The sequence below is a fragment of the Dipodomys merriami genome, unplaced genomic scaffold, assembly GCF_024711535.1.
Source record: "Dipodomys merriami isolate MVZ:Mamm:240054 unplaced genomic scaffold, mDipMer1.0.p SCAF_509, whole genome shotgun sequence".
NCBI classification, from domain to species: domain Eukaryota; kingdom Metazoa; phylum Chordata; class Mammalia; order Rodentia; family Heteromyidae; genus Dipodomys; species Dipodomys merriami.
Window position 1 is genome coordinate 1 of NW_027206079.1, and position 17,078 is coordinate 17,078.

Consider the following 17,078-nt stretch of genomic DNA (forward strand, 5'->3'; position numbering starts at 1 on the left):
CTGCGGAAGGCAGCGCTGTGACCTCAGCCACGCCCAGGCTCCCAGAATCCCAGAGAAGCAACCTGTGGACCCCCATGGCAGGCCAAGAAGGAACACTTCTTCTCTACTGAATGGACAGTGACTCCATCGTGGGAGCCCAGGTCACCAACGCTGAGTGGAGGAGGAGAGTCTGACCGGCCCTCCCCTCCTTCATCTATTCCTAAGCCCACTGCAGCAAGAAACGAGTTGCAATGTAAACGTCATCACCTCACGCCTGTAGCTGCTACCGTTACCCACCCTTTTACCAGGGGCTTTATGTGGAACGACAGTCCACAAGAACTTAAATCTCCTTCCTCGCCAACACTTGCAACTTGCTGTTGAAAAAGTGTTTTAGCAATCAGAAAATAGGACAAGGAGATTCCAAGGAAAACACAATAGCACTCTTAGAAGTAAACACTGTAATTGTGGGTGGTAAAAAATCATATAAGACACAGAGTAAGAAAGAAGTGAGTTAGGCACCGATGTCTCATGCCTGTCATCCTAGCTACTCAGGAAGCTAGAATACGAAGATCAAGGCTCAAAGCCAGTCCAGCCAGAAAAGTCTACAACACTCCATCTCCAAAAATAATTGCAGGGCTGGGAAGGTGGCTCAGTGGTAGAGTGCTTGCCTTGCATGCCTGAGGCCCTGGGTTCCATTCCTCAGCACCACATAAGCAAAAAGAAAAAAGCTGGGAGTGGCACTGTGGCTCAAGTGGTAGAGCGCTAGCCTTGAGCTGAAGAGCTGAGGGACAGCATCCAGGCCGAGTTCAGGTCCCATGACCAGACCCCCCCAAAAATTGCAAAAAGTCAGGCTTAAGGCAAGGTTCAAATGGTAGAGCACCACTTGAGCATACAAACTGAGCAGGTACAAGGAGGCTCTCAGTTCAAAAAATAATACTGGCAAGAGAGAGACAGAAAAAGAGAGAGAGAATAAGTGAACTATGATAGCCACTTAGATTATAGCAGAAAGAGATAAGGAGTTAGATAGAATATGAAAACCTGGCCATGAGGAATAGAAGCTAGAATGGTAAGGCCTAACAGATTCCCAGTGTTGGGAGTGTCAGGCCCTTTAAGAGGAGGAGCTTTATGGGAGGTAGTTAGGCCATGGAACACTCATCATGGGAGTCACAGACCAGTACTTCAAGAGTGGTTCTTCAGGTAAAACTGACTCCTCCCCGTGTCTCTGCCATCGTGGTCCCATCCACCAGCAGGGCCGGCGAGCAGAAGCCATGTTTACACCTCCTGCACTACAAACTGCACAAAACCCTTTTCTGCATAAAGTACTCCATCTTGGGGTTATAACATCAACCTAATACATCCACCTGCCTGTCAAAGGATAATTAGGTTGTCTCTGGGGTTGGATGCTAGGGAAATTCTTTTTTTAATCTGAAAACATCTCTGTGCAGTCGTTTCATTTTTCTGGTGCAGCTCTGGAGCTTGAACTCAAGAGCTATAACCTTATGCGCTGCTGCCGCCCATCCCCCCAGGCCCCCACTCCTCCGCAATCTGGAACCAAGTTTCTACCATTCACCTGGCCATCCCAGCTCACTCTGCCGGACTTACTGGGGCCTCTGATGACCATGATCAGGACCCGCGCTGCACTGAGCAGGGGCTCCTCTGTTCTTTGGCTACCTTGAGGTAGAAGGCATGGCTGCACCTTGCCTTTGGGCCCTTCCTCCCCAGCCCTCTTTGGGCCTCCTCCTTCTCAGGATCCCCTCCCTCCACCATCCAGAAGAGCCCACCGGCCCTTAGCAGCTCCCAGCTAGCCCCAGAGGAAACACAAACCTCACAACGTATTAAAAATAGTTTTTATTTCATCCAAAGCAAAGCTAAGTACAATTCTACAATGCAAATCGTTTGTAGAAGCAGAACAGTCTGATCGTGTTCATTCTGTGCTTGAACAGGGAGTCAGTACTGGGGGGACAGGGCAGGAGGGTGCACACGTCCCAGAGGGCCCCCCCGCCCCCAAGGCCTGTCAGTGTCCTTAGATCTATAGTTATATAGGAAAGTTCGCTATGGGAATTGTCTTCCAAGCCAGAGGAATAAACCATGCATAAGATAGTCAGAAGCGCCCAGGTCAGGTGGGAGGGGCGGGACTCCAGCCTGGGTCAGAGTGCAGCAAGCTGAAAGGTGTCCCCCAGAACCCCACTCCCTCCACCCCTCCACTGGCATCTGTTTTATCACTGATGGATGGGGTTGCAGACGGACAGAATCGAGCATGACTGGCCCCATCTCTTATTCTTCCTCAGTTTCCAACTCGAGCTAGGGAAGATGGCGCCTGGCCCGTGTGGAGCCCCCTACCTGGCATCTGCACAGCCCACCCCCCCCCTCCGCAGACCCGCCGTCCACACAGGTGCTCACAAGCACACACCTGCAGCCAGATCTGTCAAAGGAAGCCAGAAAAGCCAGCACCCCGCTCCCCCCACACAATTCCATCCTGGCTGAGAACCCAGGGCCTCCAATAATGTCCTGTTCTAAGGTCAAGGGCGAGGAGCTCTGAACTTCTTCTCATGGATGGCGCTGTCAGCACGCGCATGCTCGGTTCTGGTTCACTAGGTTCAGGATCACCTTGGTCAGCTCACTGGTCCTGGAGGCCACTCAGGGAGACTGCCATGCGTGGGAAAAACAGCTTCACCTCTTTACAGATGATTGCCAATCTGACACAGTGATTCTCCAGGGGCACAACACTGGCTCTGGGGACCTGGCAGTCTGTGTTGCAAAAATGTCAGACCTCACATTCTTCGTCCCCACCCACTAAGTGCCAGGGGTGTCCCAGACATTGGAATGACCAAAACTATCCCCTCCCCTGCCCTGCCGCCAGTTCCAATCCCTCTGCTGAAAACCACCAAAAAAGAAGGGGGAAAAAAAGCTGTGGTTAAGAAACCTAAAGCATCCATTGGAGTTGATGTTGCTAAGATGACAAAGACTGGAGAGCTGCAGGGGGGAGGAGTGGAGAGACAAAGAAAGAGAGAGAAAGAGAGAGAGAGAGAGAGAGAGAGAGAGAGAGAGAGAGAGAGAGAGAGAGAGAGAATGTATGCAGGAATGGGTCACAAGATGAGGACAAGAAAGACTTGGAACCATCACTCCATTTATAAAACCTGCTTCCCAGATGCCTTTTCAAGCCAAACCGCTCTATCAAAGCCCGAACTCGCCAAGCCTCACCACAGACCGTGAGGTAGGTAAGTTATAACGCCCATCAGACAGATGGCAAAGGCTGGGAGGGAGCTGCAGGAGCCGCCCGCACACTAGCTGTCGTTGGGGAGACAGAGACGACCCCAAACACTCTGCCTCTCCCCGTGCTAGTGCAGGGAAAGGAGAACACAGCAGTTGTGCGTGAAGGCAGCTAGAAGTTTCCTGAATGTCTGGCTGCTCTGGAAACCACGGAGATCTGAACTTGAGCCCTGCAGGGGTTCTCGGAGGAGAGGAGGAAGAGGCAGATCAGAGGGGATTTGACTGAGATGGGGGCATTGTCCACAGCCACGGGCGCCCGTGGGTACGGCTGTTCGTCCCTCCAGCTGTCACCATGGGGAGCCTGTGGCAGAACCCCAGGCAGTCCTCACCTTCCAGAAAAGAACTGCTCCTTTCCATTCCCCTAGGACCACCCCAGGCCCCAGGACAAAGTCAGACGTGCAGCAGGGGAGAGGAGGGGAGAGAGCAGACAGAGGACCCGCCCTCACCCCTCCCGGTGTCCACCTCACTGGGATCCTGAAGTCAGACCCATCAGAAGACCCAGCCTCACCACCACAGCTCCTGTTCTTGACAGGAGCATTCCACCAACCTGCCTCCAGCCTCACGGCCTTCCCCACCGTGTGGAAGACTGGGAGGTGTACAGTTCCGAGGGCTGGGCCGCGGAGCCAAAGAGGAGAGGGTAAAGCCAGGACTCGGGGAGCTAAGGCACAGTCTAGCCCCACAACGAAGGGGTGTGCAAACCAGCGGTGTAGAAAGCAGGAGACAAGTGGAGGCCAGCCTCCCTCTGCCCTTCCTCAGTCCTGGGCAGGGAGAAGAGGTCCAGCTGAGCAGAAGCAGCTGGAAAAACCTTGGGAAAACTTGGGATGGTTAGAAACTCGGAGCAGGGTATGGACCTGGAAGCGGAGGCTGGGACAAGGCCAACACCCCGCCCCCATGACAGGGAAGTGGGGGGGGAGGGAAGTTCCCCAGCTGGGGGGAGGGGGTCGGCTTGGAGACAGCCTTGAAAGATCAGGTATCCCCAAAAGCCTAGTTTGCCTCTGGTGTGACCCTCAGCCCTGCTCCCAGGTCCTCTCCAGAGTCCGCCAGCTGGCTTCCACCATCAAAAGCATTTACTGTCCATACAGGGCTCTTCCTTCAACCCATCTACACGGTCCAGCTTTTGAGGGAATCCTTTCTGACCCCACCGCCCAGGACCCAATCGGTGAAGAAAAAAATAAATCAGGAGGAAAACCAAGGTTCTGGTCACTCAGGTCGGAGAGCCCATCTTCCCAGGTGCTGGGGACCAGCCCCTTCACACCACAAGCCCCCTCCTTTCCCTCTCCTCAACCCTCTGCAGGCCGCTCCGCTGGCCAGCCCTCGTGCCTGGACAGCTGGGGAAGGGAAGAGGAAGCGGAGACAAGCGAGGAAGGACGCCGGTTCCCTCCTGCCCAGAGAGACTACAGTTGGAGCCAAGCAGCAGATAGATCGGGCACGTGGGTTCTACTGACAGGGCTCAAGCGTCAAGGTGGCCATCAGAAAGCGGGGCTCCCCACGCTGCTGGGCCCCCCGCGGGGCCTCACACTTTTGTCGGTGGCTTCTCCTCCGCCTTGGAGCCCGGCAGCCCGTTCTCAGTGTTGTCGTTCCCAGAGGAGCTCACGAGACACTCCTTCCTGCAGAGGGGGAAAGGGGTCATGGTGAGGGGAAGAGGTGAACAGGAGAGCCGAGCTGTGCCCTACCCCACCCCGTGCCCAGCCCTGGGCCCAGGCTTCTAAGAGCCAAGAGAGCCAACGGCTAAGTCATCTTAGCTCTCTGGGTCTCTATAGCTGGATAAGCCAGCCACCGTGGGAGCAGCTTCCTCTTTGGAGTAGGGGCGCATGGAAGGGTTGGCAGTGGCCTAATTAGCCACAGCCTGGCTACTCACAATGGAGGCCAATGAGGGCGGGCACTGTGTCCAGGGGTTACATCCGGGCTACGCCACCCCAGGGAATAGGAGGAAGGAATAGGCTGGGGATATAGAATTCCTCCTCACAGGGCCACTGGTCCCTCCCTCCCTCCCCGAGCTCTGGAGGAGAGGGAGAACAAACAGCTAGGACCCTGCAGGAGGAAGGGGAGGGCGGGCAGAGGGTGGCAGACAGGGCAGAAGCAGAGGAATCACACGTGGTAAAGGGCACCTCCTGGGATCCACACCCCGACTGCCCAGGCTGGGTGGGCTCCAATGTAAGCCTGGCCCACTTCCATGCCAGTGCCCGGATGGGAGGCGCAGAGCTTGTGTAAACTGTCTCTTCCGGGCACCTGTGGCTCACGCCTGTCATCCTAGCTACTTAGGAAGCTGACATCTGAGGATCGCGGTTTGAAGCCAGCCCAGGCAGGAACGTCTATAAGACTCTTATCTCCAATAAACTACCAAACAAGCCAGAAATGGAGCTGTGGCTCAAAAAGAAGGTCAGGGACAGTGCCCAGGGGCCCAGGGTTCAAGCCCCAGGAACACCACAAACAAACAAACAAACAAAGGAGGGATGGAGCTTCCTAAACGTTTTAGTAGATCTTTCCAGCAGGTGTAAGTACCAATGAAAAGGGAGAGGATAGAAACAGGATGGGAAAGAAGACAGCAAGGAGAGGAGGAATGAATGGAGGATATTTACAAACTTAATCAACTATATATATTCACTAGCTGGGTTCCAAAGCTCAAAGTCTGTAATCCTAGCTACTTGTGGCTGGAGTTCGGGGGATCGTGGTTTGAGGCCTATTCAATGGGAAGCTTGTAAGACTCCATCCCAACCAACGGCTAGACACAGTGAGCCACATGCTCCATTCTCAGAGACACAGGAAAGATCCGAGCCCAGACATAAAGCGATACCCTTCTTCAAAAATAACCCATGCAAACCCTGTGCTGGTGGCTCACACCTGTCATCCCTGCTACTCCAGCAACTAAGATGCAGAACAGAAACTCAAAACCAGCCCTGGGTAGAAAAATCACAAGAATCCATCCAAACATAACCAGCAAAAAGCAGGGTTGGAGATGTGGCTCAAGGGGCAGAGCACAAACTGAACAAGTATGAGGCTCTAAGTTCAAAGCCTAGTACTAAAAATACACATATATACAAGTATCAATAAGTTGATTTGGGGGGGGTAGTGGGTCTTGAACTCTGGGCCTGGGCGCTGTCCCTCAGCTCTTCAGCTTAAGGTGAGCACTCTATCACTTGAGCCACAGCAGCATTTCCAGATTTCTGGTGGTTCATTGGAGATAAGTGTCTCACAGACTTTCCTGCCCAGGCTGGCTTTGAACCACGATCCTCAGATCTCAGCCTCCTGAATAGCTAGGATGACAGGCTTCAATAAGTTGACAAAGGGACAGATAAAGACAGAACCAGGGGACCAGGAGATTAGAGGTGCAGGAAGGGGCACAGAGAGGAGGCTGACTCACTTCTTCTCCTGGGTCTTCTTGATGATGAAGGTGATGAGCTTCTTCAAGAGCAGGATGAAGATGAGGAGGCCGATGACCCCGCCCACCACGGCCAGGATGATGAGCGTCACCGTATTGTCCACTACTTCCACTGCCCGGCCAGGGGAGGGAGGGGAAGAGGACACCACAGTCACCAGGAGCCAGCCCCAGGCACCAGCCCTCCCAGGCCTACAGATGCAGGAGAAGCAGGAACAAGGCAGCCACCAAGCTTAGCTTCCCCAACCTCCCACAGACTCGTGTGCAAGTTCGGGAATAACTCAGAATGGGAGCCCTGGATGCCCAGCCTTGACTCATGACTATGCCTGTGAGCATTTAATGTGGCTTTCTAGCCAAAAACCCCTCAGGACTTCCCATCTTGCCTTCTTCAACACGTTTTCCAGCCAGTTCTGGACACCCTGGCCTTCCTGCAAACACAGGCTTCCTCCGCCACTTTATCTTTTCTGCCCAGCACCCCATGTTCACACACAATGCAATCCCTTGGCTTAATACCACTGCCCTGGCCTAGAAAGCAGGGGAGGGGGCAGGCAGCCTCCCTGAGGGGCAGGACGGGGTCTGTCTTCCTCACACCTGCCATTTCTAAGCATCTAGAACAACACCCATCACTAAGTAGCTGCTCAAGAAATAAGTGTTGAATGAAGTGAACCACAGACTTATAAAACCACACAGATCCACCTGACCAGGCATTCTGGGAGAGCTAAGGAGCAAAGGTGAAGAGTTCTATCTCAAGGCCTGACTTCCAAGCTAATTGGTCCCAACCATCCCTTGCTGAGCACAAAGCCAATGAGAGGAATCGGGTGGGGGGTGGGTGGGAGGGACAGAGGAACCCCACATACTGACTGGAAGACAAGGCTCCAGGCTCAGCAAAGGCCCCTGGCTCGGCCCTTGGCCCAGCCCAAACCGAACCCCATCATCCAGGATGGCGACAGAGGACAAACCCTTGAACCACTCACTCCCTTTCTCTTCCCCTGGCTCCTGCACTCTGTCTCCCAGACTCCTCTGCAGCACCAGGCTATCCCACTTGCGGATCACCTCCCGCTTCTCTACCTCCCCGCAAAGCTGGATTCTGGTGGCCACCTGGCTCCTTGGGCCTCCTGTGTCACACTGGAGTCCCCGACTAGAAGATGGCTCCCAGGGGGGGAGGGACGGAGGGACCCTGGCGTGGTCATCTCCCTCCGTGTGTCACTACTCCTCGTTCTGTTATCCTGTGCTCTACCCGGAACTGCAATGCTAGATCTGTTCCCAACAGGTTTTGGGGTTAACAGCTGGCATTCCACCAATGGGTGCTAACAGACTATGCACCAGGAGCAGCGGGGGGTGGGGGGGAGGTTGCCTCACTCCCTCACCCTCACAAGCATTCCGGAAGGAAGTGGCTAGCATATCCCTTTTGTCTGTCTGTCTGCACTAGTACTGAACTCAAGGCTTTGCCCTCTCACTTAGCTGTTTTGCTCAAGACTTGGTACTCTACCACTTGAGCCAGGCCTCCACTTCTGGTTTTTGCTGGTTACTTGGAGAGAAGAGTCACACAGACTTTCCTACCCAGGCTGGCTTTGAACTGGGCTGATCCTCAGATCTCAGCCTCCTGAGTAGTCAGGATTAGCGTCTGGCCAGCTTAGTTTCTCCATTTCACACTAACACTGAGGCAGGCCCGGCACCCTGGAGTCCTTCCCACTCTCCTGCTGTCCCTGTCCCCAGCCCCACGGCCTACATTTGTCAACCTACGTTTGTCAACAACTTGGAGGAAGATGGTGGCACTGTGCTCCAGATTCTTCTCCTTGGGGTTCTTCACGTGGCAGGTATATTTGCCAGTGTCACTGAATTCCAGGTTACTCAGCTGAATGGAAATGTTGTTCATCTTGTTCTTGGTGCTACCCACCAGGGTGAGGCGCGCATCATCTTTAAACCTCACCCTGGGGTCAGATTTCTCATTCTTCACAATCCCATCAATGAGCTGAGACAACCAATGGAGAATCAGTCAGTAAGGGTCCAGAGCTCCCTCCAGCCCCGCCCCTTCCCCCTCCAGCCCTGTCCTCTCTTCCTTCCCTCGACCTCTTCCTTCCCAAGACCGACTGACCCACCCACCGACTGCTGGACACCTGCAGGTCTAAGAAGAGCCTATACCGGTTGCATCCACCCTCTCCCTCTTCTACCAGCTCTGCCTGTTAAACTTGAATTTACACCTGTTTCAAGGGAAATCCATTTCCTTTTTTGATTAAAGTGTCCCTGGAATGCAACACAGTTCTTTCTCTTCATAAAAGCTGTTCTACATAATCACTGTAAATACCCCACTCTACCCCGCTCCCCCTTCCTTCCAAGTTCAGCCTCCAGCTCTTCTTCATTGAACTTTTCTCATTCCCTCTAAGGACTCACACTTGTTAGACAAGCACTCTACCACTTTGGTCATACCCTAAGCACCTTTTTGCTTTTTTTTTTTTTTTTAAGACATAATCTGGAGTGTTTGCCCTGGCCAGCCAAAGACCATAATCCTCTGGCTCCCAAGGAGCTGGGATTACAGGTGTACATCACCACATCTGGATGTTCAACTATTAACTTTTTACACAAGCAATCCAAATTCCAGGCTTTCCTTAAAGCCAGACGGAGGACTCTAGCCAAGAAGTCCAAAGGACCCCCAAATTCTGGCAAGGCCATCTGTCTGGAAGGCATATGGGGAGAAAAGGGAACAAAAGGTAGGTTCTGAGGGTTGTGGCAAGGGGGGCATCGAAGGGGCAGGGCCCAGGGCGGGAGGCCCAGATGTCCTGAACTCCTGCGGGACTTACGATCTTGTATGTGTCGCTGTGGTTGTAAGCCCACCAGAAGTGGAGGTCCTCAAAGCCGAAGCAGCTGGAGAAGGTGCAGGGCAGCAGCACCTGGGAGTCGTTGACCGCGTAGATGGTGGTGGCCTTCCCCACGGACACCTCCAGCGACAGGGATGCGGGGAGCAGCAGGACAAGCCCTGTGAGGGGCAGCCCCCCTTAGCAGAAGCCCATGCAGGAGAGCTGGGAGGAGCGCTCAGCTGGGCAGGGAGGCCTCTGTCCTCCTCGTAGTCCACTGCAGGTGAGCAGCTCTCTCTAACACCACCTGGGCACTCGACCCTGCCACTCTACTCCTCTCCCCGCTCCCCTCCCCCACAACACTATTTCACCCTTTGGTGGGGAAGGGATATCATTCTGGGCTGCTCCGTAGTCCTTGTAGCATCCTAGGCAACCACTAGGGGTCGCCCGAATCCAAGAAAAGGAGGCCCTGGCAATCTACCCTACCCGGTCCACTCACCTGGGGCCGCAGCCCCACCCCACCCCATCGGAACAGTGTGGGAGCCCTTCTCCTTCTCTGTGTGAGCACTTCCCCTAAGACTGCACAGGCTCCCCAGGTTCGACAGGATTGGGGGAGGGAGGGGAAATGGGGTAGATCCCTAAGGTGAAAGAAAAAGACAGTCATGCATTGTTCCCTGCCCTGCCCGAGGGGGGCGGGGAGGGCAGAGGGGCAGAGGGACACCTGCAGGCTGGACCTTGCCAGCAGTACTAGGGCCAAGCCAGCAAGGCAAGCATGGAGGGGGAAGTCGAGGCTGTGAAAATATCCGTGCAAGGCGGTAGCGGCCAGCAGCTTCTGGTCCCCTCCTGGCCTCCACGGGGAGGCCCCTGGGGCTCCAGCCTCTTACTCCCCCACCCCCACGTGGGGAATCATTATAGTGCATCCCTGTGCTTTGCCTCGCCTCGACTCCCCTTGATCCTCCTGCATCCTTGAAATGACACCCGAGCCTTGTCCCCCAAGTCCCGCACATTCCTCAAGGAACCCCCATTTGCCTCAAGGTCATTGGATCAGATTGTATGATTAACTTCGGGCATCTAGGGGAAATGAAAAGCTACTCCCAAGGAAAGCGCTCTGTTGTCTAGCACAATTCCCCCGTGCAGTGTCATAAGCTAGTTTCCTCTTGTTTTGCCCACAGGAGACAATGGTGATGTAGTTGCTTCCACACAACGTTGTGTTCTACATGCCAGAGACCAGCGCCAAGGAATGCAGGCAGCCTGGTGCTGTTCTCAGGGCCTCCTGGCCTGCCCCTCCCCCTTGCTTCTGGCTGGAAAGTGAAGAGCTCATACCCTACCCCCACCACCCCACTCAGAAATCACAGGAAACCCAATCACCACCCCCTGCCAGAGTCAGTAAGAGCAGTAATGGCTGACATTGACTGAGCATTTACCATAAGCCGGGCATATTTCCTCCTCACACCTTCCCTGTGAGTAGTGTACTATTACAGGCCCTCAGTACGAACAAAGCAATTGGGCTTAGAGGTTAGGGAACTTGCTAAAGCCAACAAGAGAAGCAGGTCAGTATCAGCAAGGAATTCCCTCCAAACACCCCCAAATAGACAGATTCAGCTGGGTGGCTGAACCCTAGCTACTCAGAAGGCCCCAATCTGAAGATCACAGTTCAAAGCCAGCCCAGACAGGGAAGTCTGTGACACTTTCATCTCTAATTAACCACCAAAAAGCCAGACATGGAGGTATGGCTCAAGTGGTAATGTGCCAGCCTTGAGCAAAAATGCTCAAGGACAGTGCCCAGGCCCTGAGATCAAGCTCCAGTGCCAGCATGTATGCCTGCACAAGCGTGTGCACATGCATGCACTCATGCGCACGCACACACACTCACACACACACACACACACACACACACACACACACACACACACACACACACAAACATACATACACACGATTCCCTAGAATTCCTGGTTTCCTTCCGGCCTCACCCTCCTCTACTCTGACTCCCTCTAGAAACCCAAGAAGCAGAAGCAGACTCAGACATAAGATTCCAGTCTCTAGCCTACTGCAAGCACTAGAAGATGGCCTTGTGGGGGACCCCAGCTCTGCTTCTCACCCCTCCCATAGCCCCACAAACCAAGAAAATTAGGGTGCAAGGCGGACGACAGGGAAGCACAGAAGGTAACTTCCCGGTAGCCACTGGGCTCGTTCAGAACTGCAGGGAGTCCAACAGCTCCCATTCCAATAGCCATGGGCAACCTGGCCCAGGAACTGGGGTCCTTGGGAAGGTGTAGGAATTCAAATCAGGGCCAAATTCCCCTGAAAAAAGAAAGCCAGGCAGGTGGTATACATCTGGAATCAATCATAGCACCTGAAAGGCTGAAGGTTCAGGACAGCCTTGAGGGACTTAGCAAAACATTGCCTCAAAAAATTAAATAAAAAATTAGGGGTTGGTTATGTGTCTCAGTGACAGAGTGCTTGCCTAGCATGCAGGAAGCCCTGGGTTTGATTCCTCAATACCACATACACAGAAAAATCCAGAAGTGGTGCTGTGGCTCAAGTAGTAGAGTGCTAGCCTTGAGCAAAAGAAGCTCAGGAACAGTGCCCAGGCCCTGAGTTCAAGCCCCAGGACTGGCAAAAAAAAAATTCATGCCAGGTGCTGGTGGTTCACACCTATCTATAATCCTAGCTATTTGGGATGCTGAGATCTGCCAGCAGCGAAACCCAACTCTCATTAACCACCAAAAGACAGAAAATGGGACTGTAGCTCAAGTGACAGAGCACCAAACTTGAGCAAGAAAGCTAAGGGACCAGTCTCAGGTCCTAAGTTCAAGCCTCAGTACTAGCACACGCGTGCACACGCACACGCTTGTGCACACACACACATACACACTTCAAGACCCAAAAGATGCACATCACAAAAGGGAAATGCTTTTCATCATTTTACACAGATTAGAAACAAACAAAAAAAAAAGGAGAGCAAAGGAAGGGTCCAGAAGAGAGAACCCTATTCCTTTAAAGTCTAGCTGACAGCATGGTGCGTTGCATTTCTGCTGGACGTGGATGACTTCACTCTAATACACTCAGGACTCTCTGAAGGAAGCATTGCTATTTTCTCTGTAGCCTGGAGGGGACAGAGGGAAATGCAGGGATGGTTTCCACCGAGTCTGCCCTGCCTCCACTAAGGCATCAGCGAAGGTAGGCAAGCCTGGCTACTCTACCGCCCAGCCGCCTAGCCAGGTGTCAGGAAGTCCTGCCAGCTATGCGTGGGAGAATGGCGCACAGGAAAGCACAAGGGCCTGCCTCCTGCACCCCCCCAGTAAGACTGTGCTTCAGGAAGAAGAGAAAGTGGGGGCCTGTGATCCACCAAAGCCCCCCCCAGCCCCCACCCCACCCCTCCCTAGGCTGCTTCAGCAGGATGGCCAGGATCTGACTTGGGAGCAGACGCCAGGCCGGCCCCATGCTGCTGACCTTGACAAAGTCAGAGATGCTACATCCGGATGCAGATTCCCAAACGGGCACGGGAAAGGCTGAAAACTTTCCTGCCTCCCTCCGCTTGGTGGGAAGCCAAAAAACAAAACAACAAGAACAACAACAAAAAAAAAAACAACCAAGATTTTAAAACCGAAAAAGAGCTTCCGCCAGGGAGAAGAGAAGGGTCTTTCAAAGGGGGGCGGGGCGGGGCTGTCCCCTTCCAGCGTGGATGTAACCAGGCCACTGCCTGCTTGCCTTAATGATCAGGGCCAGCCAGAGAGGGCCTCCAGGCTGCTCGTGCATTGATTTATACGTTCAACCCTGCACCACAGCTTGGATTCTTGCCATGTGGCTGTTTCCCTAAGTGAAGGGCTTGCCTTGCCCTAAAGTTCACTGCTTAGGGCAGCCGTGTGGGCATGCGTGTTTGGGAGTGGAGCCTCTCTTCCTGGCACCATGGAGTCAGAGAATATGTCTTCCCGCTGGGCCCCAAGGTATTCCATCCTTGGTCCCACAGCCTTAGCCACCCCTGCCATCTTTGGAAGTCTCCAGCCCCCTGCCAACCTGCTAAGGATCAAGGATAGATTCTCAAGTTGCATTAAAGTAAAAAAAAAAAAAAAAAAAGGGGGGGGGAAGAGGGAAAAGCATTGAACACAGACAACTGTTATTAAATATTCACACCAGCAGGAATCTGACGGTCACTATCACAGACTCCAAGGTCAAGGCCAGGCAGGAACTATTGCTCCATCTTTTCCCACAACCAGGAATCCAACTCATCCTCCTCCAAGCGGAGGGAAGAACCAGGGCAGGATGGTCCTAAACTCTAAGTTTAGCTCTCTGAGCTTCTGGCATGGCAAGCAGGCAAATTCAGCTGAGACATTCTGGCCCCAGGGAGTCAGAGAAGCTCAGAGTGAGAGCTGGGAGCCAGAAAGTGGGCCGAGAACAGCAGGACGAGAGACCCCTCCTGGGACGCAAGCCCTGGAGACGGTGGGAGGCAGGGCTGGGCAAAGCAGGGCCCCTGGGCCCACAGATAGAAGGAATGCAGCTCCCTCACCCTGGGCAACCTGCCTGCTTCCTGCCCACCCCCAGGAGCTTTGCTGGGGTAGAAGTATGTGCCCCGGAGATGCTGCCCAGCAGGCCCAGCTCTGCAAATGAGCCCCAGCAATATGCCTGGCCCTCCTCTCCAAGACTACCGAACGGTTGTGATGGCCAGGCCCATCCACCGTCTATGCGGCTATCCCCAAGGCCCAACCACGGTGAAAGATGGAGTAGAATCCAGCCATGATCAGGATCCAAGGACTCAGGCTTCTCTGTCTCCATAGGCCTGCCTTCAGCAAGATTCAGAAAAAATAAAGAACCAAAACACCAATCATCCTTTCCAGATCCAAACCTGCCATTACCCTCCACTGCTCCCTTCTCCTCTCCTTTCCTACAGTAACTCCTGATTCATTCACCCTGGCTGGTTGCTTCCTGAGTGGAACTGAACACCCTCTCCTTAATTGCACTCTCATTAAACAGGCCCTTAATAAATACACACCAAGGGAAAGCCGGTGGTGCAACACAACACCCTCACAAGTGATAATTAAACACAGATCACAGCAATTAAGCAAATCAGGGAACAAGGAAGGGGTGGGCAGGACAGATCCATTGTCAGTTAGGCACTTAGGGAGGAACAGGGACCGCATACACTTCGGTTGCGGCTTTGAAAGGAGTTCCTGCAGTTCGGGAAAGGGTACCTTGGTTGGGTTGTCAGCAGAAATCGCTATAGTCTCAGTCTATGAGACTCTGGGTTTGATACGGTGTAGGGCAGGAGGACTCCTGGGGCCCAGTCTCCCCAGCTGCAGAGACATCATCAGCTCTGCCTCCCCAAAACCGTATCATCTATGTCATGTCCCCCGAAACTTTACTCATCCTCCAGCCCTAAGCAAAGCCCTCTGACCCTTCCTGGTCACCCACTTCTGGTAGCTAAGAGGCAGAGCCTGGGAGGCCCGGCCTCTGTCCTGTTGACCAGGCAGCCCTGGGCTAGTCACCCTCGTCTCTGACAGGGCCTCCTCGTCCTCAGGAGAGCTCTTCTCGGTGCCTTCGTTTCCAGAGTCCCTGCCCACCCCGTGCTCCCAGGGGACAGAGTCAGCTGGTTGTACTGTCCTCTCAGTCTCCTGTTAGACTGTCAAAGATGTCAGCTGCTTGCCTCGGAGAGGGATCTACAAGTGGCTTCCAGGACAGGGCCTGGCGGGAGTGGGAGCAGTCTGGAGCTGCTTGGTTCTCTCCTAGCCTGGTCCAAGTGGGGCCCCACCTCCACTTGATACTCCAGCAGAACAGGAACTGTGGGGGGGGGGTCCTCCATCTGGAGAAACTACAAAGAGCCCCAATCCCACTGCTCAGCCACCTCCACCCTGTGTCCAGGACCCTGGTGGTTGCCCACAGAAGCCTGGCGCCATGGAGATCCCAACAACCCAGGGCCTGGCATCCCATCAGCCAACCAGGCACGGCAGAGGCGGCAGCCCGCCCGGTGGAGTGACCCCCTTCCCCTTGCTATGGCCACCATGGGGACCAGAGCTGATGGCAGAGGGGAACGGGGCAACGTAGCTCTATGCACTTCCCACGAGGAGGAGCCTGAGCACTCAGGAGCGCGGCTTCTTTAGCGGCACTGTGGACTGCACATCACACTTGTAGTCCAAACCGCTGCAAGGATGTAAATAAACCAGAGGTTCAGGGGCAGATGTGTCTCCCCGTCCCTCCCCACCCCAGGTCTGGGGTGCCTGCCTCCAGCGCACAGCCCTCTACCATGGGCCTGACCAGGGAAGGGAGCTGCCAAAAGCCAAATCACAGGCGCCAGCGACGGGGTCGGCTTACAATGAAGTCTGGCTGTGATTTATGAGATTAAATTCCGGACTAATAAAATATCATTCCCTAATCTCTTTAGAGTGTGACACTCAGAACGACCAGCGCCACCTGAATAGATATTAATTAATACGACTCGGTTCTCTCTGGGAGCTCTAGACATGGCTCTTTGGTCTTAGTAGTCACCCCCAAAACCAAGCGCCAAGAGCTGGCCAAACAGGCCCTCCATTCAGGTCTCTCCGAAGAGACAAGGCTCTTCCTAAAAGGTGGCTGGAGGGACGGGGTCTTGCAGCCCCTCCAAGCCCTTCCAGTACCTGGAGCTGCAGGGCAGGGGAAGACGGAAGGTGGAAGGGAGAAGGCAGAGGAGTCTAGCAGAAAAGGGGCCCGAGGAAAGGGTGGTCTCCTAGTTCCCAGATGCCCAGCAAACAAGCCAACAGTTCCAGACCGGGGTGGAAAACACCCCACGCCCCGACGATCCCACGTGCAACGCATTCGGCACCCGCGCCCCCGCGGCGCAGCCCCGGCGCGTGAACCTCGGAACTCCCCGCTGCGGCCCCACCAAGACCCGGCTCCAAAAGTCTGGAGCCCAAGGCGTCAGAGACTGCAGAAACCAGTAACAAATAAAACACCCAAAAACCAACTCCGGGCGAGGCTGGCGGGCTGCTGGAGTGGGGGTCACACCCAGGATCCCCGGGCCTCCCCCGCTCCCCGGGCTGGATGCCCAGCGGCGGGAAGACGGGGGACACCCCCCCCACCCCGTCCGCGCTCCACGCGGCACTCCGGCGCCCAGCCCGCCCACGGCGCCCCCCTCTCCCCGGGGGTGCCCGCCTCGGCGGCGGGGCGGGGGACCGCAGAGGCGCGAGGGGAGCCCCAGCCGGGGCTGCCTTACCCAAAAGCCCCGTGCCCAGCCATCTGGCCGGCGCTCCGCCGCGGTCCCCGGCCCGGGACATGTCCGGTTCTCTGCGGAGCGCGGCCATGGGGGACTGGGCACCGCCGCGCTCTCCGCCCGAGGTCGGGGAGTCGGCCCCGCCAGCCGCCGGGGAGCTCTGCACCCCGGGAAAGTTCGCGGGGAGAGCGCGAGACCGGGCTGGGGGGAGAGGGGGGCGGGGAAGCGGAGAGCGCGCGCGGGCCGGGCCCGCCTCCGGGAGCGGGGCCGAGGGGAGGGGAGGACGCGGGGCCCGGGGAGGGGGGGGGCAGGAGGGAAAGGAGGGAAGGGGAGGAGGGGACGTGGAGGGGGGGCGGGCCCGAGGGGGAGGGCGCGCCGAGCGACGCGGCGCTGCTCCAGCCGCAGGAGGGGCGGTGGCCGCCGCGGAGCCCCGCGCGCCCCCACCCGGCTGCGCCCCCGGCCCCGCGCGCGCCCCCGC

General features: G+C 55.4%; 1 protein-coding gene across 1 annotated transcript; it reads right to left on the bottom strand.

Moving 5' to 3' along the window:
* Positions 1–1,812: 1,812 nt before the first annotated feature.
* LOC138810761 (sodium channel subunit beta-4-like) lies at positions 1,813–16,808 on the bottom strand. The gene is made up of 5 exons (XM_069997963.1): positions 16,604–16,808; positions 9,424–9,599; positions 8,369–8,597; positions 6,611–6,740; positions 1,813–4,856 (listed from the first exon to the last, which is right to left on the bottom strand). Exons 1-5 carry the CDS (start codon positions 16,689–16,691, stop codon positions 4,763–4,765), a joined length of 717 nt encoding a protein of 238 aa, XP_069854064.1. The 5' UTR covers positions 16,692–16,808; the 3' UTR covers positions 1,813–4,762.
* Positions 16,809–17,078: the final 270 nt, after the last annotated feature.